This window comes from Sprattus sprattus, assembly GCF_963457725.1.
Source record: "Sprattus sprattus genome assembly, chromosome: 6".
NCBI classification, from domain to species: Eukaryota; Metazoa; Chordata; class Actinopteri; order Clupeiformes; family Clupeidae; genus Sprattus; species Sprattus sprattus.
Window position 1 is genome coordinate 27,776,791 of NC_137925.1, and position 24,152 is coordinate 27,800,942.

A 24,152-nucleotide genomic window follows, 5' to 3' on the forward strand; every position below is an offset into this window, starting at 1 on the left:
CTGTGATCCGTGGATTCGAACACCTAGTTTGTGTAACGAAAACGGAACTACTCCTAGTGCAAACATGTCGCCACTGGAGATTAACCCAGTACCCAGTGGTGGGAGTCGGTCATTGCCAACACTAATCATTCAGATGAACCAAATCCTGTTCTCAATGGACGCTAATCCTGACGTGCCTCTTGCAGGTGCTCATCTGAATGACACGGGGGCCAAGGGCAAACCCACCTTTTACATTCCTTTTCTATTCTCATTAAATCATACTATGAAACATGACAATTCTTCGTATTGCATAGACAGTACTCAGTGTATTATATCTTTATAAAGAGGAAGCGGATCGGCGGGTATAAGGTTAAGATGTGCGGTAGAGGGAGCACATCTATCTATCCTAGCTCGTTTGCTAACGTCAAATTCAGCAGTAACTTCGCTAACATTAGCAAGCATTACCACATCGCTAGCAGCCAGATAAACTTCACCGGATCTTCTCTCAAAACGCCCAACAGCCCATGTCGTCGTGTAGTTCCAAAACCATTGCGTAATGTCTTCAACTAATTTTGTTAAATAGTTTACCAGTATGACATGAAGTATCATTAACAGCAACGCTAGTGCTAAAACAACCCTGCTAATCAACCTTACATTAGCTTCCATTACTGGGGTTTGGATGTTACCCATCCTTGCTTGGTGCCTTGTGTCTACATTATCCTAGCCAACAGAGACGTTAGTGGTTTAACACTGACCACAATAAAGTAATAACGTTAACTCAACAAAAAACAATATGTTATAAGGGCAACATGTCAGCGGGTTAAGTACGTTATATATTCCAAAACACGGGGCAATGAAACAACAGTAACATTAATAAGAAACATTACCTGACACGCAACGCAGGTGTATGCGAAACAGCCCGTGTTGTGCTGCTTGTCTTCTGCAGTTCCGCTAAAGTTAGCTTGCTAACAGCTAGGTATGCTACCTAACTAGTTGCCCCCAAGACGACAATCCCGAGTGTAGCTTTCCTGTTTATAGTTTGCCAAGAGCTCCCGATGACAACAATTCAAGTCCAATGCAGCATTTGATGAATGGAGCGTAGTGGGTTACATCCTGAATGAAACCGGTTTAGCAGAGAAACAACTGAAACTAGAATACGTATTCTGTTTACGAGTGAGTGTCCCCACAAACTCATCAACTGACGAAAGCAGGACAGCACACCACAGTTCTCAAGTTCAGCGTTACTTCACTGATTAGCATCACGGGCGACACGGGGAGTCACTTCTTCAGATGAGGAAATTAATCTCACTCTGTCTTCTAACGAAGTGCCCCTAACTGGACTTTCCCGGACAATGCGGGGCACTTTCAATCGCAAAATAATCACCATACAACAGGATAATCTACCCCTTCCGGTAGTAATTTAGGAAATTGTTCCTAAATTTTGAAGTTGCGTTGCGTAGACCCAGCTCTGTGTATGGGAGCTATGCCCTCATGCGGTAGTGAAAGGGAATGTATCCATCAGATATTATATTCCAACTTCTAAACGAACATCATTCATATCTGGATACATACACACTTGATTTCTTTTGAAAAGAAATACACAGACAAAGAATTAAAATATTTTAATAAAACCAAATATTTGTAAAGAATGGTGAATGCTGTAGTAGCACGACAACCTGCAATATTTGCAACATGGAATATCAAACAAAAGTTAAGGATTGCTTGACTTGAGATATGAACATAAAGTGGTTAAGTCCCAATGTGGGTGTAAATCTTTTCCACCTGGTGCCCAGTGGGTACCCCCTTATTCTGCTTAGTTTCTACTTAAGGTCAATGAAGCGAATGTCCATGATCAGCAGCGTGTGCCTCGGCAGGGGTCTGGGTGCGGGTGAAAGGACCGTCATCACTTGAGCCTGTGTGTCTACTGCAGTCACCACAATAAAGCCACAAACGGGGTTCTCCAGCACCCCTCGGCCCCTCGCTGAGCTCCCATCGCCCGTGTCGTCCTCCGCACAGCTCACACTCAGCACATGGTGCGTCAGGTCTCGGCCTGGACTCACGGGGACCAGCTTGAGCTGTGTGTCGTCCTGTGACATCCCCAACGGCAGGCATGAGTCCGGGATGGAGGGCGCGCCGATCTTGTAGATGCGCACGTCTGCGAAGCGCACGTCGAACGCGTGCGGGTAGAACGACGTGCCACGGAAGCCGTAGAAATACTCGCGGATCTTCTCGTCGCGCGACTCCCGCCGGCAGTCCTTGGAGCGCTCCACGACGCCCCCCGACTTGGGTAACAGCACCACGCGCACAAAGTGGGGCAAGTCACGCTTCAGTTCGTTGTACAGCCGCTCCTGGTCCAGAACCAGGACCACATCGACCTGGAAGGCCGAGGCACAATGCACCAGTGCCTGGTAGCCAGAGCCCTTGACCCAGCCACAGGTGTTGATGATGCAGCCACCCACACTAGCCTTCCGGTTGACCTCACAGCGCTGGGAGAACACCTCAGCCAGGGTGGACGTCAGCTGCCGGGAAACCAGGGGATTTATTATTATTATTAATAATAATAATAATAATAATAATAACAACATTTTATTTTTAACGCACTCTTTATTCAGAAGAATGTCAGAGTGCCAATATTAGAAATCATAACAACCATCATTCAACATGACTGAGAAAGCAGGATAATTCTGTTTCGAAAAACCATACCATAATGCATTTATTTTTTCGAGAAGTGAAAATCTCATCACAAAACTGTACCCAACAGATGGCCAGCGAAAGACACAAAATAATAAACTATTGTTACTACCACTTCTACATTCTATATTTGACCCAGCATCACTATCAAACTCGAGTACCACCCATTTCAATCACCCTAGTAGAAAAACAACCGGGATGTGACTAAGACACTTGCCTTCAGAATATTAAGGACGGTATTAAATGGTTAAATGACAGTTCAAGGCACTCAAATTCCTCTGCAACAAAGCATATGCAAAATGTCTCACATTTAGGTTTTTTGTTCAATTGAATATGGCCCCCACCTTATTATAGAGTTTGATGTTGGTTCCCGGGGTGGTGGACCCAAAGTGGTAGACCAGCGGAGCCTGGACGGAGAAGCCTTCCTCCACATCAGCTGGACGCTCAATGCACAGAGCTGACATCGTGCCTGGCACTGACACCTTTCAACAACACAAGGAATTTATTTAATTCATTACATTTTATTAATTACTCTTGTGTTGAATTCATTGTCTGTTAGACAGCCTTGTATACTTTGCCCACCGGTAAGAATACGTTTACTGTAGATATTTTTGTGAAGGGTTGACTAGGGTTTTGTCATCCTGTAATCCCTCTCCAATTAGGAATATGTCAAAGCGCTCCTGTGAAATCTTAAAGTTCTAAAGACTTTACATAGTAACACAGAAACAATAGTACTATCCATAGTAACACAGTAACAATAGTACTCTCCATAGTAACACAGTAACAATAGTACTCTCCATAGTAACACAGTAACAATAGTACTCTCCCTAGTAACACAGTAACAATAGTACTCTCCATAATAACAATAGTACAGTCGTGGCCAAAAGTTGAGAATGACACAAATATGCCTTTTCACAAAGTTTGCTGCTTCAGTGTCTTAAGATATTTTTGTCAGCTGTAACTATGGACGACTGAAGTATAATTACAAACATTTAATAAGTGTCACTGGCTTTTATAAGGAATTACATGAAGTTAATGCAAAAAGTTTGCTGAAGCAGCAAACTTTGAGAAAATGTAAATTTGTGTCATTCTCAAAACTTTTGGACACGACTGTACTCTCCAAAGTAACGATGTGGTACAGTAACAATAGTGCTCTCCATAGTAACACAGTAACAATAGTACTCTCCATAGTAACAATAGTACTCTCCAAAGTAACACATTAACAATAGTACTCTCCATAGTAACACAGTCACAATAGTTCTCTCCATATAAACACAGTAACAATAGAACTCTCCATAGTAACACAGTAACAATAGTACTCTCTATAGTACCACAGTAACAATAATACTCACACCACTCTGGCCAACATCCAGTTCTACTAAGGTTGGTCGTCTGCCAAGCCTCACAGCATAGTTCAGAAGCAGACGACACACTGTTGATTTCCCCACGTCTGTAGGACCGACCACCATAACCTAGAAGATTACATGAACAAAAGTGAGAGAAATGTACATTTGACCAATGTGTTTGGTAATGGTGAGAGGAACTGGGATTGCGTTCATATTATTGGTCAATTTCCCCCCCCCCCCATCTTTTTTAAAGAGCTATGTAGTAATGCAGTTATGAAGCATATAACAGAATAGACATAACAGACTTTTAGACATCGAATTTCATCAAACAGTACAAACAAACGTGATAGAACAGACATCACTCTGAGCTGAGTGTCATTGACTGGTGTGTGACTAGAAAAATCTAGTATAGCGTAAAGTAGACGTACGCAGCTTTACAAAGACATTTCATTGCCAGCGCAAAAGAACTATGACCAATGGAAATCTGATGTATTTATAACCAGACACCATTGCAAAAGGATGAAGGACTGGATGTAAAATGAAATGGGTGGTGGTAATACAATCAGCTTACATATGGTGCCTAACAATAAAGAAAAGGAAAATGTCAGTTCAGGTAATCAACTTGTGTCAATGCATGTTTCGGCAGGACTCGGGGCTCACCCGTGGGCCTCTCTCGTTATCCCGCTCCGCCTGCTGCCTCATCTGTTCCAGTGCAGCATGGGTGTTCAGATACAGGAGCATCGGGGTGTCTCTGGAAATATAAGCAACCTGGAGGCAACAGGAAGCAATAATGAAAGAGAGGCACTTCTCAGGGACAAACAAACAACTTACTCATCTAAGTCATTCATATCTGGATACATACACATTTCATTTATTTTGAAAATAAATACCCACACACAAAGATCTAAAAGATTTTAATAAAACCAAATATTTGTAAAGAATGGTGAATGCTGAACATTATGGAATGGAGTAGCACGACAACCTGCAATATTTGCAACATGGAATATTTAACACAAGTTAAGGATTGCTTGACTTAAGATATGAACATAAAGTGGTAAAGTCACAATGTGGGTGTAAATCTCTCCCACCTGGTGCACAGTGGGTACCGCTCTTCTGTTTTGTTTCTACTTAAGTAACTTGGTCACAGTACATTCACATCATACCTCTGTCTTCCCAGAGAGGGATACGCTGCAGCCTTGCCAGGTGAAGACAGCGATTTTCGAACCTGGACCAAACGAGTATTTCTTGTTCCTGTTGAGTTCAGAGCCAAATATTTCGGCTAACCCAGAGAGGAGTTCTAGCTGTACTCGTTCCCCCGCCTCCACCTCGAACCGAAGTTCCGTCTCTTTCTCGAGGTCAAAGCGGGTTCCCGTGGTCGCGGCTCCGGCACTAGCGGCTCCTGCAGCCTCCTCTGCCGATTTCTCAGGACCTTCGGTGGTCATGGCTGTAGATGGAGAGCAGTGGAGCTGGTTACGGCTGTTTCAATTCAATTAAGGGTAAAACTTCATTCTCAATTCAATTAACGGTAAAACTTCATTATCAATACAATAAAGAAAAAAAAACATCATATAAACGCAATGCCGGTTCATTTATCTATAACCAAACAATACTTTAATCTCACATAAAGAGTTCCATGCTGCCATCGAAACGGTATTGTTCTAGCTGTAGTGACTAGCTAATATTAGCTTCATTAACACAAACGACTAAGGCTTAATTATTTCGAATCAATCTCTTGACTTAAATTAAAGGTACTTTAACAACGGATGTAACAGTTTAGAGCATATATGTATGGTACAAATTCATTTTTGGTGGACACTTACTTGAATTATTTCACAGCTAACAAACGGAAAACCCATCTGCCACCAACACAGAAAGTTTTTCCGTCCATTCTTGATGACGTCACTCTGATGCAGGAAACCACACATCTCTCTACAAACCCCTTTTGAACAAAATAATGCTTTGATGAACTGGGAAAGATCAAAACAAAACCTACCTTATACTTCTTTCTCAGAAGACTGGAATCTTAATAATATTCTTTATTGAATACATCAAAACTGTTATATAAGTGAAAGTAAAAAAACAAAAGGCACTTAAGCTTATAGTATACAGAATATCTTCACGCATAATCATCCTATCCCTTTTATTGTTTCTCATATGAATTCTCACTCTCAATACGATACAAATATCTTCATCTTATAGTTATTTTGTACTATCTATTTGCAAAGTCAAAAACAAAAATTGGTTTGAATAGTTTTTTTTAATGGAAATTCAACCGATTTTGAAAATATCTTTGCATTAGTGCTCAGGCAAGGTAATAATAATAATAATGCATTTTATTTGTATAGCACACTTTCACATACAAAGATGTCTCAAGGTGCTTAAAGGTCCATGGGCGGACGGATATGCAAAAGTTCAGTTTTGGACAGATATTGTTGAATTATAACCATCCTCTGCTGTGAGTCTGTGCACTAGTTAAACAGTATAAAGAAAAGTAATGTACAAGGTTACATCTAGAAAGAAATTCTATCTAGATCCTATCTATACATAATTTTGGTTAATCACCTTTACAAATAATAACAGACGCACTTACGTATCATACATCCTGGCAATTTATTTGGTTGAAAGTATGTTCTATCTGTACATATGTGAAGACCACAGTGAGATCATGTCATTTTATAGGCTTTGGTCAGAGCTTACGAGACACCTATTTTCTCCAATAGATCAAGATTTCCAGATAACTCTGAAAAAGGTGAAGGTGATATTTTAGATTCATGAGCAGTTGTTTGAGCCATCCCCAATGTGCATGTTTTGTGAAGAATTAGATTTAACATTTATACAGCACAAAAAACATCCCCAACTCATTTCAGCAGGCAAACATCTGAATGAGGCAACACTGTGCCGACATATTTTCACCAAGGTCCTCACACCAGTGTTTTTGACTTTGCACATGTAGCTTGAAAGAACACTGGGAATACAACTCCTTTAGAGCAGATGAGATGTTTTATTTAATATTTTGAGATAGGTATATGCAAATGTTGTACAAATGCTCATTTTGAGGCCACACAGAGTGAACAAGCAATAGTCCAGCGGCCAAGTTCACTTTCTGTCCACCTTGGCATACATTACACAGAACAGCTTAAAGATGAAAGGGCCTCAACATAAAAAAAAATCAGATAAAGTGAACCATTTTTGACATTCAAACATTCAGTGACATAATGAAAAAATCAGATAAAGTGAACCATTTTTGACATTCAAACATTCAGTGGTATAATGAGAATTACAAACCTGCTACTAAAGCTTAAGAACTCAATGAGGAGTGTTCAGTGATAACTAACCCACCCATTATCGAGTAGAACAGTCCACTTTCATCTCTTTCAGAACCAACCCACTCATTATCGAGGAGAACAGTCCACTTTCATCTCTTTCAGAACAACATTAGGCTGAGATCAGCAGCACAGGAGCTGATCAGATTGACAACCCAATGTTAATACTCATAGGTTCCACACACTGCAGCAGGATCATCAGGGGAGAGACTGGAGAGTTCAAAGGTCATCCTTTTGGTCAGTCCCCATCATTATGCATGCAGACGCCCAGAATCCACGACTACTGGCTGCAGAGGAAAGAAGTGATGAGACATGTTGACCCGTTTATAGAAACACTGAATGGACACATGGACACATGGACACATGGACACATGGACACATACACTGACACACACACACACGGGTTCCCACTCGAAGTCAAATATAAAATTCCATGATTTTCCATGACTTTCCAGACCCAAAAAACAGAATTTCCATGACCACTTCCGTAAAAAGAAATGTTAAAAAGTGTAAAAACTGAAGATTATATTCACCCCTAGAGCTGTTCTTTGTCTATACGAAGCTTTACACAACCAGATATGTAAAACTTAACTTTAAATGTCATAAACAACCACCCTTCTTGGCTGAAATTTGAGATTTGCCAAACAAAACCAATGCCAATATTTGTGACTGACACCACCAACGTCACCACTGAAGCACTGTCGAAGCGTTCATGAACACACCAGACCGTATAGCTGGCTAAACACCAGACCGTATAGCTGGCTAAAAAAGACAACAGTCCATGATTGGTGGTTTGCTAACATCAACTTTTAAATTGATGTTCATCAGACCACTAACATTACTGTGCATATTCCGTCAGATTTGCAAAGTGTATGAAACAAAGTTGTACACAAAACTAAAAAGTAAAGCACCAAAATGCACACGAGTTTTGCTTCTACACAACTGTTAAGAAAATTCCATGATATTCCAGGACTGTGCATGCAAAATGGTAAAATTCCATGACTTTCCAGGTCTGGAAAAACTTTTATGAAATTCCATGATATTCCAGAAATTCCATGACCCGCGGGAACCCTGACACACACACACACACACACACACACACACGTTGACCTGTTTATAGAAACACTGAATGGACAGTCAAACAGGCCAAAGCCGTAGACAGACTTTCTTTAAAAATAAGCTTTCCTTTCCCCAAGCTCCCCTTTAAAAGCTTAACAGATCAGTAAGACAAGCCCAGACAAACCTCATTGGTGTCTATTCACTGTCCAGTGCCTTGTTCAAGGCGGACAGAACTACAGCAGGGTCAGGGAACTTCCGTTTACGAGGAGGACCCAACTTAATGCCAGTCCAAAGACAGGTTTCTGAGAAGAAAGAGTGTGTTTGCAAACTTCAGAGATACACAGTGATGTATTTGTGTACAGCACTTTAATGAAACATTAAAATACTGAATCACTGATGAGCTGCACATTTATTTACATTGGACTCATTTTCAGTCTTCCAAATAACCCTTACCCTTGCCAGCGTCCATCAGGGTGACCTCAAAACTTTTGCCACGAGGTTTCTGGGGGTTCAATTCCACGCACAGATCTGGGTGCGCGGCCTGGATTGCAGACTTGACCGCGTCAGCATTCCGGCCATACACTCGTCAGCTTTTACTAGAAGAGAACAGACTCCATCTCACCCAATATTCTGTCATACACTCGTCAGACTTTACTAAAAGAGAACAGTCTCCATCTCACCCCATATTCTGTGCAACACACGTCATTAAAAACTAAAACTATACTGTTCCATGGACATTATAGGTGGAACAGATGTATGAGCCACGTACAGAATCCAGGCTGGGAAAAAGCAATTAAGCAAATGCTGACAATACTTAAACAGACTTGGTGGTCTTCTGGATGTCAAGCTTACCAGTGTTCAATGACAACTTTCTGGCCCTCGTCTTTCAGCTCCACTGCAGGTTTTTCTTTTTTGTTGTCCAAAGGGGCGGAGTCTTCGTTTAAATCACTAGCTGCCTTACGCTTGGAACCTCGACCTGAACATCAACATAAACCGATTTAACCACATACCCTGTGTGAATGAACACTCCCTGATAACAAAAACCCAGTAGACCACTGTTGGTCCACTGGCTTTCAAAAACAAAACAAAAATAGTAATTTATACTTCACTATACTAATTTCCACCAACCATTAACATTGTATAGATGTAACCAGTTCTTTAACTGACCGAGTCATTTTTCATCTCGAGGGCATTCTAGTACCTAGCAGGATGGGGTTTGACCTCGTGTCTCCTAATTTTATCGGGGCGATTTTCAGGGAAACCATATAGTTTAGATTTAAACCAAATTCGTTTATGAAGACATTCACTGTCATGCTTCCACCAGCAAGGTGGTAGGTAGGAAACATTACGTAGCAAACTTATAACGGTGTCTTAGGGTGCAGAAAATACAATTCAGAATTCAAATGTGCAAGGAACTGAAGGGAAGTTACCTGATTTAGTTCGAGTCGCCATTGGGGTTCTTTTCCTAAGCTCAAGATGGTGTAACGCGCAGTCGACAAAAAAAGCGCTTCGCTAGATACTACTGCAGATACCGACAACTTGTTGATGTTGCCAAGGTGGGATGCTGTTAATGGGGGTTTTCGCGCTTACCATACCGGTATATTTAACACAGGGATGTCTATGGCTTCCTTTGATAACTTGCATAATTCTACATCGAAGACAAACGCCCTCTATCAACCCGGAGTGTAATTGTTTTCCAGCAAACCACCTCGGTCTGACTTATAAAATCAAGGTTTCCACATTAATTTGAAAGATCCAAGATAATTGTGTTGTTTTTAGTTCACCTCTAGTCTTTTTAAGAAGGTGCGATTTTAGATTCGTCAACAGCTGTTTGAGCGCAAAACCATGTCTAATTGATGTCTCATGAATCAGTTAAGCTGTTGCTTGCAAGCAGCATAAAAGCCAACCTAATTCAAGTATTGTTGGACTGATGAAAATGTAGCCTGAAAAAAACACTGGGAATAAAACTCCTTTTAGAGCAGATAAGATGTTTAATTCAGTATTCTGACACAGGTTTATGCAACTTTTGTACATCCTCATTTTAAGGGTCAGAGTGTGAACAGGCAATAGACCAGTGGTCAAGTTCACTTCCTGTCCACCTTTGGTATATATATTACACAGAACAGCCTTAAGATGACAGGGCCTGAACATTGAAAAAATGAAGATGAATTGAAGATTTTATTTATCAAAGATAAAACACTTTCAGTGACGTGTTTGATAGGAAGAAATCAGCAGTATGAGAATTATGAAGTTCACTTTTTGTCCACCTTTGGTTTATGCTACACAGAACAGCATACAGATGAAAGGGCCTCTACATCAAAAAATGTCAGATCAAGTGAACATTTTAGACATTCAAACATTGAGTGACACGTTAGATAGAAGGACATCTGTATAATGAGAATTACAAACCTGCTGCTAAGGCTTAAGAAGAGTCCACTTTCATCTCTTTCAGAACCGACATTAGTTTGAGATCAGCAGCACAGGAGCGGATCAGATTGACAACCCAATATTAATACTCATAGGTTCCACACACTGCAGCAGGATCATCAGGGGAGAGACTGGAGAGTTCAAAGGTCATCCTTTTGGTCAGTCCCCATCATTACGCATGCAGGCGCCCAGAATCCATGACTACTGGCTGCAGAGGAAAGAAATGATTTGACAAGTTGACCTGTTTATAGGAACACTGAATAGACAGTCTCACACACACACACACACACACACACACACACACACACACACACACACACACACACACACACTTATAGAAACACTGAATGGACAGTCAAACAGGCCAAAGCAGTAGTCAGACTTTCTATTTCAAACTGGTTCTTGTTGTTGTTTATTATGCACATGGTACAAGGCAAACTGCACACCAGTTTCTATTTTTGAGACTACATCATCTAAAAATGCTCTTCAGGCCTTAACCAAGAGTTCCCAATACCATCTTCATATCATCAAATGTGTCATCAGACACTTCAGCAAAGCAGTTACGTTTACCCAAACTGGATAACGTTCCTATAACCGGAAAGACTTAAGTCTTGCTACAGACCACAGAAAAAAATTACGTGCTGTTGAAAATGAGCTCCCTTTTAAAAGCTTAACAGATAAGTAAGACAAGCCCAGACAAACCTCATTGGTGTCTATTCACTGTCCAGTGCCTTGTTCAGGGCGGACACAACTACAGCAGGGTCAGGGAACTTGAGTCTAGCAGGAGGGCCCAACTTAATGCCGGTCCAAAGACAGGATTCTGAGAAGAAAGAAGTTTACAAACACACTATGAGGTCCAAACACACTCCGTGACATATGGACAGCCTTCATTTTGAGTCTTCCAAAGAACACTTACCCTTGCCAGCTTCCATCAGGGTGACCTCAAAGGTTTTACGACGAGGTTTGGTGGGGTTCATTTCCACACACAGATCTGGGTGTGCGGCCTGGATTGCCGACTTCACCGTCTCAGCGTGACGGCGATACACGTATCAGCTTTTACTAGAAGAGAACAGTCTCCATCTCACCCACTATTCTTTCATACACTCGTCAGCTTTTACTACAAGAGAACAGTCTCAATCTCACTCACTATTCTGAGCAGCACACGTCATTTAAAACTAAAACTAAATGGTTCCATGGACATAGGTGAAACAGATGTATGATCAGAATCAGAATTGGTTTTATCGCCAAGTAGGTTTACACCTACCTGGAATTTGTTCTGGTGAGTAGGTGCATACAGTAAACATAAGAATATACAGACACACTTAGTACTTCACATAACATAGAATATACAAACACAAGAAGTACTACACATAACATAGAATATACAAACACAATAAGTACTACACATAACATAGAATATACAAACACAATAAGTACTACACATAACATAGAATATACAAACACAATAAGTACTACACATAACATAAAATATACACACACAATGATCCACGTAAAGTATCCAGGCTGGGAAAATGCAATAAGCAAACGCTGACAATATGTGAAGATACTTCTGAACGTCCAGCTTACCAGTGTTCAATGACAACTTTCTGGCCCTCGTCTTTAAGCTCCACTGCAGTTTTTTCTTTTTTGATGTCCAAAGGGGCGGAGTCTTCGTTTAAATCACCAGCTGCCTTACGCTTGGAACCTCGACCTGAACATCAACATAAACACATAAAACCACATACCACGTCTGGACAGTCAGTTTTCTCAGTTAGGTCAGCCCGGGAATGGAACCATCTCCCACTGAACATTAAAGAATCAAGCTCATTCAACTGCATAAAAGAAATCTCATCTTATTTTATTTTAATTTTGATTTATTGTTTGATTTATTTACTCTGGTAGGGCAATTGAAACTAGCCTTTTGGCTCTAATTGGGTGCATTTACATTTTAATGTACATGAATGTTCACTGTCCCTCTTGATCAAATAAACAAATTGTATTGTATTGTATAATGACCACTCCCTAATAGCAGAAGGCCAGTGGACCACTGGGGCCAGTACTGGGGGTCCACTGGTGAGTTACAGACAAAAGACCTAACGTTAAGCCACTCGCTTTCAGAATATTTTTCTCTTTAGTCATTTATTATTCAGTTATCATCACCAAGCCTTGTCATTTGTTTTAGATGTTACCAGCACGTAACATAAGTCTTTATTTGACCAAGTAATTTGTATTGTTTTGGCGCTATATAAATAAAATTGAAATTTAATTTCTCACCTTGAGGGCCTTCTATTACCATGAACTTCTACTGTTTATAAGCTGATATTTTAAATAAACTATGGCAAGGCCAAATTTAGAAATCCTAAGAGTTACTAAGAATTTATTATGTTTAACATACACACATAGCTACACAACAGATGACGGTGGACTGAGAGCGGGCCAATGCTTGCTATCTGGGCATACTAGCACGTATCAGAATTTCTTACAGTCTTTTAATTATATAATTACAGTGCATGAAATGCCCTGTATTGTTATTCCTAGGCATTTTCTTCTTCTTCTTCTTCTTCTTACCTTTTTCTGCGATTAATTCAGCTCGAACCGCTTAACGTAGAAACTTCATTCAAACTTTGTCGCGTAGGTCTTGTAAAGGACACTTATGCTATGTATTTTTCACTTTTCTAAACTTTATACTTTTTAAGTTATTAAAGAAAAACGAATCTAAATTTTCCCATTGACTTACATTGGGCCATTATAACATCATAATAGGGTAATTAAACTGGCTTGCACCTGTGCTTCACTGACACCTGCGGCAAGCCTCCAAGGGTCCTCTTCTCTCTGTACCTCTCCATTCAACTGTATAACTAGGAATATTAATAGACACCTTCCATACTGTACTTTTTTTCTCTCTCTCCTTCTTTCTCTCTATCACACTCACTCTACTTTCTCTCACACTCCATCTCTCTGCTTCACGCTTTTTTTTCTCCTTCTTTCAACATTTTCACTCTCTCTTTACTGTCTTTATCCAGAGCCACTCTTGTTCACTCTTCTTTCCTTACTTTGTTTCTTCCTCTCTTCTTTCCTTCTTTCTACTCTTCTTTCCTTCTTCCACTCTTCTTTCCTTTCTTCTTCCCTTCTTCCACTCTTCTTACCTTTTTCCTTTCTTCTTTCCTTCTTTCACTCTTCTTCCCTTCTTCCACTCTTCTTCTCTTTCTTCATTCTTCTTTCCTTCTTCCACTTTTATTTCCTTCTTCCACTCTTCTTTCCTTCTTCCACTCTAATTTCCTTTCTTCACTCTTCTTTCCTTTCTTCTTCCCTTCTTCCACTCTTCTTTCTTTCTTCCACTCTTCTTTCCTTTCTTCTTTCCTTCTTCCACTCTTCTTTCCTTCTTTTACTGTTCTTTCCTTTTCTTTTCTTTTATTCGTTCTTTCTTAACTTTTGCATTTCATGCACTGGTATTTCCTTCAGGAAATGCATTTTCTAGTTTTGTATTATTATTTCTTTCTTTTATTTCCATATCTCTCTGTCATGTCCTGCACAGGGACAACGGATGAAAACTACCTAACCAAGCTAATTCCGGTGCATTTACATTTTCTGGGAAATGTTTATCAATGTACACTGTCCCTTTTCAAATAAACGCATAAATAAATAAAGTGGAATGAAGTAGCACGACCTTGTTTTCTAGCCGGTTGTCATGGTGACTCGTTGTATCGGAGCTCCACTGATGCTGACATTTTAAAAGTCATCGGGCACGCGCAATCAAAGTTGATTGAACTAAGATCAGCTGTTCTGAAAGCGAAAACTCAAAAATGTAACATCTGAGGATTCATCAACTCAGAGTTCAGGGTAAGGCTCAGAGTTGTTCAAACCTGCATTCTGGAATAACTTCCCCCCCTAGTTGCATTTGACCACCGAGATTTTTTACTAAGAAATTCTCCAACCCTCTGCTTGACATGCCTCCACATGCAAGCTGTTGGGTAACATTAAGAATGTAACTTATAATGGTGTTTCTGCTTAGGGTGCAGAAAAAATAAACTATTCAGAATTCAAATGTGGAAAGAACTGAAGGGAAGTTACCTGATTTAGGTCGAGTCGCCATTGGGTTTCTTTTCCCAAGCTCAAGATTGCTCAGGCAACGCACAGTCGACAGAAACAGCGCTTCGCTAGGATGCAACTGCGGATACCGACAAACTTGATGATGATGTTGACGCTGCCCATAGACATGTATACGTGTCTATACATGTCTATGGATGCTGCCAAGGTGGGATCACGCGACAAGGTTTTTTTTTTCGCGCGCTTACCTTGATAACTTGCATAATACGTATCTACATTAAAGACAAACGCCACCTACCAACCCGGAGTGTAATTGTTTTCCAGCAAATCACGTCGGTCTGACAAAACATCAGCGTGTGGAAGTTGCTATACAATCAAAATGTCACTCTCCTCTGTTCTCCAAAATGGAACGGATATATAAGATCGAGATGATAAATCGTGTGTATGGGGAAAAAATAATATATGGCCCTTTATACTTTATATGGATAGGGATGGAAGCATTCCATCCTACAATGATTGCTGTGCTAGGTATGGGTTTACACCATCCAAGGTAGTTTTATAACATCATTAGAGCCAGTTCTAAATGTCTGGTTAATTTACTCCAAAATCAATTGAGATATGTGGACCTAAATTCAACCTCACTCCCTTTGTCAGTTAAAGGCATAGCCTACACTTGCTTGATGATAAAAAAAATACTAACAAGTTCTTAAGAGAATGCTTGCAGGAGGATGTCTACTCAATATGACCAAAAAGAACATAACCCTTAATATCTGAAATTTCCAATCCTGCCCAAAGAAAGGGAGGTTTACAATTCTAAACAATGTCTACACATCTAATGATTTTTTAAATTACTGTTTCAACATGGAGCAAAATGTAAGATGCATTTTGTAAGAAGGAACTTGGGACTACAACCCATCTATAAGCACTTGTTTGGTAACGCAAAGCTTTTGTTTTTTTGCAGTCAAAAACTGGTTAACTGGTTAACAATATCTGTTTACAACTGTTAAATCGTTCACTGCTCCGGGGTTAGTGTCCATAACTTCACTGTGTGTGTTCACTGGGTGCTTTGTGTGTCTCTACCCTGGATGGGTCAAATGCAGAGGTGGAATCCAGAGTGTGTGTGTATCTACACCACCTCTGCCATAAAGTCAGTTTAACCCTTTTTTTAAAACGACTTAAACAAGATGTTTTTGGTATTATTTTTGGTACCTTTAGGAAAAACCCACAGGACACAATTCATATTTATTTATTCATAAAACATAATGTAATGTGAATAAAGGAAACTTATTTATGTTCAGAAATATGTACACGTGTTTCCACAACGTCAAACTGCAAAATATTCCAAACCCCTTGATTCCAAAAACGATCATTGGCAGCGGCTAGCTCTGTACTGCAACTTTAATACTCTCCCCTCTATCGTTATAGCAATGACAAAACTACAAAATACATTAGCATGAGTTTCTTAACAACGTCCTTGAATGTATAAAAACTTCTAACATAATTACTATCTGAAAGTTAGCCTTGCAAGTCTGTCATATTGTCTAGCCACACATCATACGGAGACCAACACAGTGGTAGTGGGCTGCACCTTTAAAGATACGGCATGTAAGATTTAGGGGGTTCCTTATAACAGAAATTACATAGAGGACTTTTTTTGGCAGGTACTGCAGGTTATCATACACACACTTGGAAAAGGAGGGGTATTCAGATGGCTGCAATCTCACCACTAGATGTCACTAAACCCTAGACAGTGCACCTTTAAAAACACTGCTTATTTTACCTTAAATCAGCGCTTCTCAAAGTGTGAGGCGTGCCCCACTGTTGTGGCCGCGAATGGACACGATGAACGGATTTGGCAGATCAGATTTTCCCATTGCAATGTCTTCCTTTATAGACAATCATACAACCCCATCGCACTAAACAAACTGGATACATTTGTGAAACGAAATACAAAAGTTGCCGATTCAGTACCAGTGGCTAAAAAAGACAGCTGATCAACCTAAAAGAAAATGAAAAATTTCAATAAATGTGACAATTTTACATTACATTTAGTCATTTTGCAGACACATTTATCCAAAGCGACGTACAAGGGAGATTTTAAGCTTGGCCTACCATTAATAACACAATTGCATAGTAGGCCCTTTTTCTTTATTTTTGAAACTCCACCCATTTGAGGCAATTCACACCATTGCACTTTTATTTTCTCTATTTCTGAACTGATTATTTGTTTACTGATTTTCTCTAGTTTCGAACTGATGTTATTTGCTATTGATTAGGATTTAGAACTTATTGCTATTTCCAATACATTTGACAATTCTAAGCTTGGCCTACGGTTTTATTGGAACTATGAGCGTCAGGTGGGGCTTGAAAAGGCCCTCTTGGTCAATGTTGGGACCACGGCCTTAAATCAACCATTTGTTTTCTTCTTTAGATGAATCCCTGCATGCCTCTTCAACCCTCCCTTTGTGGTAAACTTCTTCCCACAGTCCCCGCAGCTGTACGGTCTGATCCCAGAGTGTATGGTGACGTGGTTGATCAGATGGCCGTGATGACTGAAGGCCATTCCACACTGCAGGCACACATGGGGCTTCTCTCCAGTGTGGTAGACCATGTGAGACTTCAGATTGGAGCGGTATATGAAGCTTTTCCCACACTGTTTGCACTGATATGGCCTCTCTTTTGTATGCGACTGCATATGGATTTTCAGATGACATTTATACACATAGCCCTTCCCACAATGAGAGCAGATGTGCGTTTTGTTTGGAGAGTGATATTTCCAATGCTTTTGCATGCTTTGTACAGTGGGAAAAGTCTTGGAACAGTGCTTACATTCAAAGACCGTTTTCTTGCCTTGATGTTCCTCTTTTACTTTGAAACCTTGTTCACTAGTATCAGACACTTCCACTCTCGCTGTGTAAATCTGTCCACTGCTTGTCTTGGCGACCTCTTTCTTCCTATTGGTCAAACTGACCTCTTTCTTCCTATTGTTCAAACTGCCCTGGCTGATTATGAAGTGTCCTGCTCTGTATACCTTAGCCTCATTGAAGGGACCCGGACTCTGATCTTTTTCAATGGCTCTGAAGTTGGCTTGATCAGTTTCAACATGACTGTTTCTGCTCGTGCTGGCTTCACTGGTCGGGGCACTGATGGTATGGTCCTTTTTGGCGTTTGCATGTTGGACTATACCGCTAATATCCTGACATGCTTCTTTGGACAGTCTGTCATGACCTTTCCCACTGTCAGTATGAAGCACTCTTATTGGTGCTGGTCTGTCATGACCTCTTCCACTGTCAGTATTCACCTCTCTTATTGGTGCTGGTGGACCACTAGGACAACTCACTCTATTGGTACTCCTTTCAACACATTCATCAATTCTAGGTGCTACTCTAATTCCATTGCTTCTAGTAGTGCATCCTCTCTGGCTGTGAACTTCATTCGTTTCATTGGCCTTTGTGCCGTTGCCGTTGGCTCTGGTAGCTCTGCTGCTTCTCGTGAGAACTCTGTTTGGCTCCTCCCCCTCAGGAGACGTGGAGTTCACATCAGCCTCATCATCGCTCATAGTGACCGTTATTTGAGCATCCGTTTGTGTGTTGCTATTTGTGGTCATTTGGACACGTCTCCCCGCAGATTGTGTGCAGTTCACGCTTGGGTAAGCACTGGGTCCATCAGGAGAACCAAAATCTCGTCCCAATACATCAGTCACAGAGTCCAGGTCAGCTTTGACACAAAAATGACCAGTCACTGGATCCAGAAGGACCCATCCACTGTCTGGTAAACCTTCCATCTTAGTCAAGGCTACTTTAGCCTCAGCTAGGGCTTCTCGACTGATCTTAGTCTGGGGGTAAAAGGCCGCCAGAGAGGAGCGACTTCTGTTACTTTTCACTCCGTCACTTAGCTGACTGTTGGCACCCACAGCAGTAGATTGAGCACTAGACCCATTAGGTGATGTAGGAATTTCCATCTTCAGTACATCCTTGACACTTGTGGCATCACAGGAGCAAGTCCCTGCAGACAACCAACGAAAGTACATCTCAAACGTATTCATGTCTATTAGCTGCATGTTAATTATCAACTAATGAAAGTACATCTCAAACGTGTTCATGTCTTTTAGCTGCATGTTAATTATCAACCAATGAAAGTATATCTCAAACGTATTAATAACCCTCTCACTCACTCACCCTAAGCCTAACCCTCTCACTCACCTTTACATAAGTCGTTATGATCCTCAAGTAGAAACACCTGGAGCTCAGCTCCCCCTGGTGTCTGTGGAGGAAAAAATTAATGAAGTGTGCATATGATATTACATGTCATTTAATTTTTGTATTATTATAAGCATGGTGGAGATGTATTAGTAGAGGATAAAATGAGTCAAGTGTGCAAATGATATTACATGTAAGCATGGTGAAGATGTATTACGTATTGGAGTGATATTAACCCACCTCCGAACTGGCGGGAGACTCGGTTCCTTCCCCTTGAAGAGGATCCTCCACTTTGAGAACAACAAACTCTTCATGGCGGCTCATCTTCTCGTTTGCGTCACCGCCGTCCTCCATTTCACTCTTCACTCTCAACCTTTTTTGTTTTCCTCTTCTCTTTTGTCCTTCTTTCTCTCTTTGGATTTCTTTTCCTCCATTCGCACCACTGTCTGTGACTTCTACCTCTCCTCCGGCCCTTATGTCACTTCCTGTTCCTCGAACTGCTCCCACTCCTCCATTCTCTACATTCCGTCCAGCATTTTCCATCTTGTTTTTTTGGATGCTTACTCCATCTTCTGCGTTTCCCTTATCCCCAGCCAACTCTCCTATGACCTCCAGCTCATTTGAGCTTAATTCTGTTCTTGTTTCTGAACTGCGTTGTTTATCCTCTACTCTCATTTCTGGCTGAAATGTCTTTTCCTTGCCTTTCTCTGTCTCGTCATCTGCTCTTTCTTTCTGTAAACTTTCAACCATTTTAAGTCTGTCCTGGAAGACCTGTATTTCCTGCTCATTGTGTTCTAATTTATCCAGAAAGTCCTTTTGAACTAGCTTTAAAATCTGCATGACAGCGGCATCTAGGAGTGTTGCCATGACATCTTTCAGTTCACAGTGGAAAGTCATCATGACATCTGGTGGTGTTCCGGTTGTCATCACACAATCAGTCAAATTGCCAGGTTCCTGCCCAGTGAACATATTAAACAAGTTAGTAAAGGTCAACACACCTCAAGTACTATGTCATGAAATGTATCTGTGTATTTACATCTCAGGACAAGTAGTCAACAGCATCTATCGACATAAGGGCATAAAGGGTAAAAAGTTTGATATCCTATGGATGCTCTTAGCCCATGATCCAATGTTTGTCGCAATGTGTTTTCGAATAAATGATTATTATTCACACAATCTTTTACATTTCTATAACCTCACAAATGCAATCAAATATGTAGTCTGAACAAAGCTGACAAAGAAATCCATCTTTACTCTATTATGGTAGGTCCTCTTGTTTAGGCTGCTATAACATACTGTCGATTAAATGGAGAAGAACCTATGGTAATTCTTGGCAGTGTAATCTGAGGTTGTGATCAGTAAAGGCTCTTTCCTATTCTTACAATACCAACAGCATTCGCTAAAAAGCAGTGACCAATTGGTTACTTGCAGTGTATGCATAACTAGAATATCTCGGTAAGTAATCCTGTACACTTTGTACACTTCACCAAGGATCGTCTCAAAACGCTTTGGCGACAATACGTTTTAGGGGTGGTTCCAGACTGTGGTGACTACACAAACAAATGCGGCACATACCCAAAATGTTAGTTTGTTTGCTCGCTCGTGTAAATTAACATGGTATTAGGGCCAAAGTAGGCCATCCTCACTCTAACACTAAGGAATAAGGAAGTTCGTGGTTTCAATTCGGGCAGCAATCACAAACTAGGAAATACTCGTGCTGCTACACAGATAACTTCGTTTTACTTTGACCTCTGTTTAGGGTTCATTGATATCCATTAAGAATAAATAACATGATTTATTGAGGAACAAAAACCAAAGTACTCTAAAGCACGTGGCTCTACGTTAAACACATTAAGTTAGTTTACAGTTATATAAACAACATAGCATAGACCTTACCGTGTGGCTAGCTGACCGTTGTAATAATTCTGCCATAGCGCTTTTGATGCCAATGTCGACGTTGTAACGACAGCAATGAGTATATTTAATGTAATTTAAAAAAAAAAGGTTCGTGTGATTTTCTACGTGCTCCGACCAAGCACTGACCTAATCACAACAAAGCATCATGATCGATGGAGGTCATGTTAAAACCGCCAATCTTTTTACTCTTTACCGCCGCAAAGTGGACAGGAGTACGGAGCTCATTTACGCCACTGCAAAGACCGGCCAGCCCTCTTATGGTTAGGTCTGTTCATTTTAAAAGATACATCTGTAGGCCTACTGTTCCCGTTACGTGTTTTTCACGACCAGTATGGTTACGCAGTTTAACAGTCAGCCAAATTCGGTTATCACCAGCCAGGGAGCAAGGGCCTTGCTCCTTTATTGATATACCGGTGAAAACTTACGAGTGAAACTCAGGGCCGGTGTTGTACCCGATTCAGCACCCTCCGCGTCAGATGCACCCCCTCGCAGGAGCGCGCACCACTCGCTTGATCGAAAAGGAAAGCAGTTCGCCTAAACTAACGCAGGGAAAAATACTATACTACGATTTAATTATTTGTGTAAGAGATGGAAGAGAAGAACACAAGTGATTACAGTCTTCAAAACTGTTCTAAAGAGTACAAACAACCAATGTTTTTCTTCCAAAAAACTCGGATAATAGCGAACGCAAAAGAACACCTTTTTGTTCTGTGGAAATATATAGCCTACCCCAGCCATGAATACAAAATTAATTAACTTAATTTTGCTTTGAGCAAGTTGAATGTATTTGACACGGCGTTTCACAAGACTAAATATGATTCTAGCATTTCTTGCAATTCATAGGTTCAAAAGTAAGTGCTTTTAATTGGGTTCACCTGTATAGAGGTCGAAATAAAGTAGTTACACTACATGAAGGGGCAAATGCTATTCATTTCTAAGCTACTTATGTTTTAGATTAGATTAGATTCAACTTTATTGTCATTGCACAGAGTAAAGGTACTGAGACAACGAAATGCAGTTTAGTATCTAGCCATTAGTGCAAATAAGCAGAAAGTGCAGAATATGTGCATATGAATGGCAGTGGTATATAAATAATAAGATACAGTATGTGTAATGTGAGCAGTAAGGTTGTAAACTATGAAAAGACTATAAATAAGATATATACAGTATGGATAGATATGTACAGTAACACGGAGTGGTAAAATACAGTGCCACTTTAAAGTATGTGAACCCCTTGACCACTTAGGAGTTTTCTGTTGTTTTACCATGATTTTTCATTTTTTTCATCACCAATTTTCCATAGAAGGAATGTCAGGTTTATGTTTATCATTTGCATGTACTTTTTTTAGAGGGAATTGTTTGAGTAGCCAAAAGACTACATGAAACATGGAATTAGTCCATTTCAAAAGTAAGTGAACCCCCAGCTAAGTTGGTAAAGTCAAGCAGGTAACAGATTCAGTGAAACTTATTTGGGTGCTTAATTAGTCAATTAAGCAAACCGATCATCTGAGACATCCTTAGGGAAAGGTTTGGGCAACACAGATTAAAAGAGAGAGGAAACCAACCAAACTACTGTAATGCCAAGGTGTACCCACACAGATCAACAATGCCGAAAGGAAACGAGATATCCGAGAACATCAGGAAGAAGGTTCTGACAGCCCATCAGTCTTGGGAAAGCTATAAGACCATCTCTAAAAGATTCCAGCTCCATCCATCCATCCAAGACAAATAATTTAGAAATGGAGGGCATTCAACATGACCGCATCTCTGCCTAGAAGTGGACGCCCATCAAGACTATCACCAAGAAGCACCAGAAGAAGAATAAATCAGGTAAAAGTCAACCCACACATCACCTCTAAAGAGTTTCAGACCTCTCTGGCAGCATCTGGGGTAAATGTACATGGGTCTACAATCAGACGAAAATTGAATAGACATGACATTCATGATCGGTTGCTAGAAGGAAGCCTCTGCTCTCAAGAAAGAACATAACTGCCCGTTTCAACTTTGCCCAAGCGCACGTGGATAAACTAAAGGCCTTCTGGAAGTCCCTTTTAAACAGATGAGTCCGAGATAGAATTATTTTGTCACGATCAAAACCAACTATTTTCGTCTGATTGTATAGGGGGGGGGGGGGGGTGCATATCACGACAAGCCAATTTCACACCAGGCAGAATAAGCACCCCCTGTTAACTTTTACTAGGAAGGTGGCACATGCATGAAACTCACTCTGCTTACTCATACTTGTCCCATGACTGTACTCTGAAAGCATTTGATGACTGCATGTAATACATGAAGCCAGAAACCTCCCAACACCAGCAGCAGTTTTATCAGTCGATGCTGAAAAGGCGTTTGATCGCCTGGAGTGGAACTACCTGTGGCAAGTAATGGAGACACTTGGTCTTGGGCGCAAATTCATTGAGATGGTGCAGGTTTTATATGCCAATCACACAGCCATAGTCTCAACCAATGGATTGCATTCACAGCCATTTCCTGTGGAGCGTGGCTCCCGACAAGGATGTCCACTTTCACCCATGCTGTTTGCTATATCTTTGGAACCACTAGCTCAAGCCATAAGGCAAAATAAAATCTGTAATGTCCAATTCAAAGCTAGTAACAGCTCAATATCTTTATTCGCAGATGACATTTTGTTGTATATATCTGACCTTGAGGACTCTATTCCAAAGATTCTCAAGCTCTTTAGTGAATTTGGCTCAATCTCGGGTTATAAAATTAACTGGAACAAGTCTAATATGTTGCTATTAAACAACAGGCCAGTGTCTTTACCCATGACTAGTATGATACCAATCCAAAGCAAAATTACATATCTGGGTATCATCATACACACATCATTACAGCGAGTTGTCCAAGACAACTATGAAACTATTTTAAGCAATGTCCGAAGTGATCTAGCTAGATGGACAGCTCTCCCAGGGTCACTACGGTCCAGGATTGCCGTTGTTAAAATGAACATTTTGCCCCGTGTGAACTTTTTAAGTGCAATGATCCCCCTACCTCCACCAGCAAATTTCTGGAAGAATCTTGATTCCCTAATTAGGCAGTATATTTGGAACAGCAAACAACCTAGACTCAAATTCACTGCACTACAACGCACCACAGGCAATGGAGGCCTTGCTCTCCCCAACTTTAAAGTGTATCACATGGCC

General features: G+C 40.6%; 3 protein-coding genes across 3 annotated transcripts; all 3 read right to left on the reverse strand.

Annotated features, from left to right (window-relative positions):
* Positions 1-1,712: 1,712 nt before the first annotated feature.
* On the reverse strand, positions 1,713-5,883 carry clp1 (cleavage factor polyribonucleotide kinase subunit 1). Its single transcript, XM_080841451.1, has 6 exons — positions 5,837-5,883; positions 5,180-5,460; positions 4,677-4,784; positions 4,023-4,142; positions 3,015-3,152; positions 1,713-2,498 (listed from the first exon to the last, which is right to left on the reverse strand). Exons 2-6 carry the CDS (start codon positions 5,456-5,458, stop codon positions 1,800-1,802), a joined length of 1,344 nt encoding a protein of 447 aa, XP_080697577.1. The 5' UTR covers positions 5,459-5,460; positions 5,837-5,883; the 3' UTR covers positions 1,713-1,799.
* A 1,393-nt stretch (positions 5,884-7,276) lies between these two features.
* LOC308366751 (selenoprotein H-like) lies at positions 7,277-9,977 on the reverse strand. The gene is made up of 5 exons (XM_080840494.1): positions 9,829-9,977; positions 9,251-9,374; positions 8,852-8,994; positions 8,583-8,700; positions 7,277-7,626 (listed from the first exon to the last, which is right to left on the reverse strand). Exons 1-4 carry the CDS (start codon positions 9,848-9,850, stop codon positions 8,594-8,596), a joined length of 396 nt encoding a protein of 131 aa, XP_080696620.1. The 5' UTR covers positions 9,851-9,977; the 3' UTR covers positions 7,277-7,626; positions 8,583-8,593.
* Positions 9,978-16,251: 6,274 nt separating this feature from the next.
* LOC308367377 (uncharacterized protein) lies at positions 16,252-20,993 on the reverse strand. Its single transcript, XM_080841278.1, has 4 exons — positions 20,968-20,993; positions 19,312-20,025; positions 19,075-19,135; positions 16,252-18,877 (listed from the first exon to the last, which is right to left on the reverse strand). The coding sequence occupies exons 2-4, from the start codon at positions 19,996-19,998 to the stop codon at positions 17,280-17,282; spliced, it is 2,346 nt and encodes a 781-aa protein (XP_080697404.1). The 5' UTR covers positions 19,999-20,025; positions 20,968-20,993; the 3' UTR covers positions 16,252-17,279.
* Between the last annotated feature and the right edge of the window lie 3,159 nt (positions 20,994-24,152).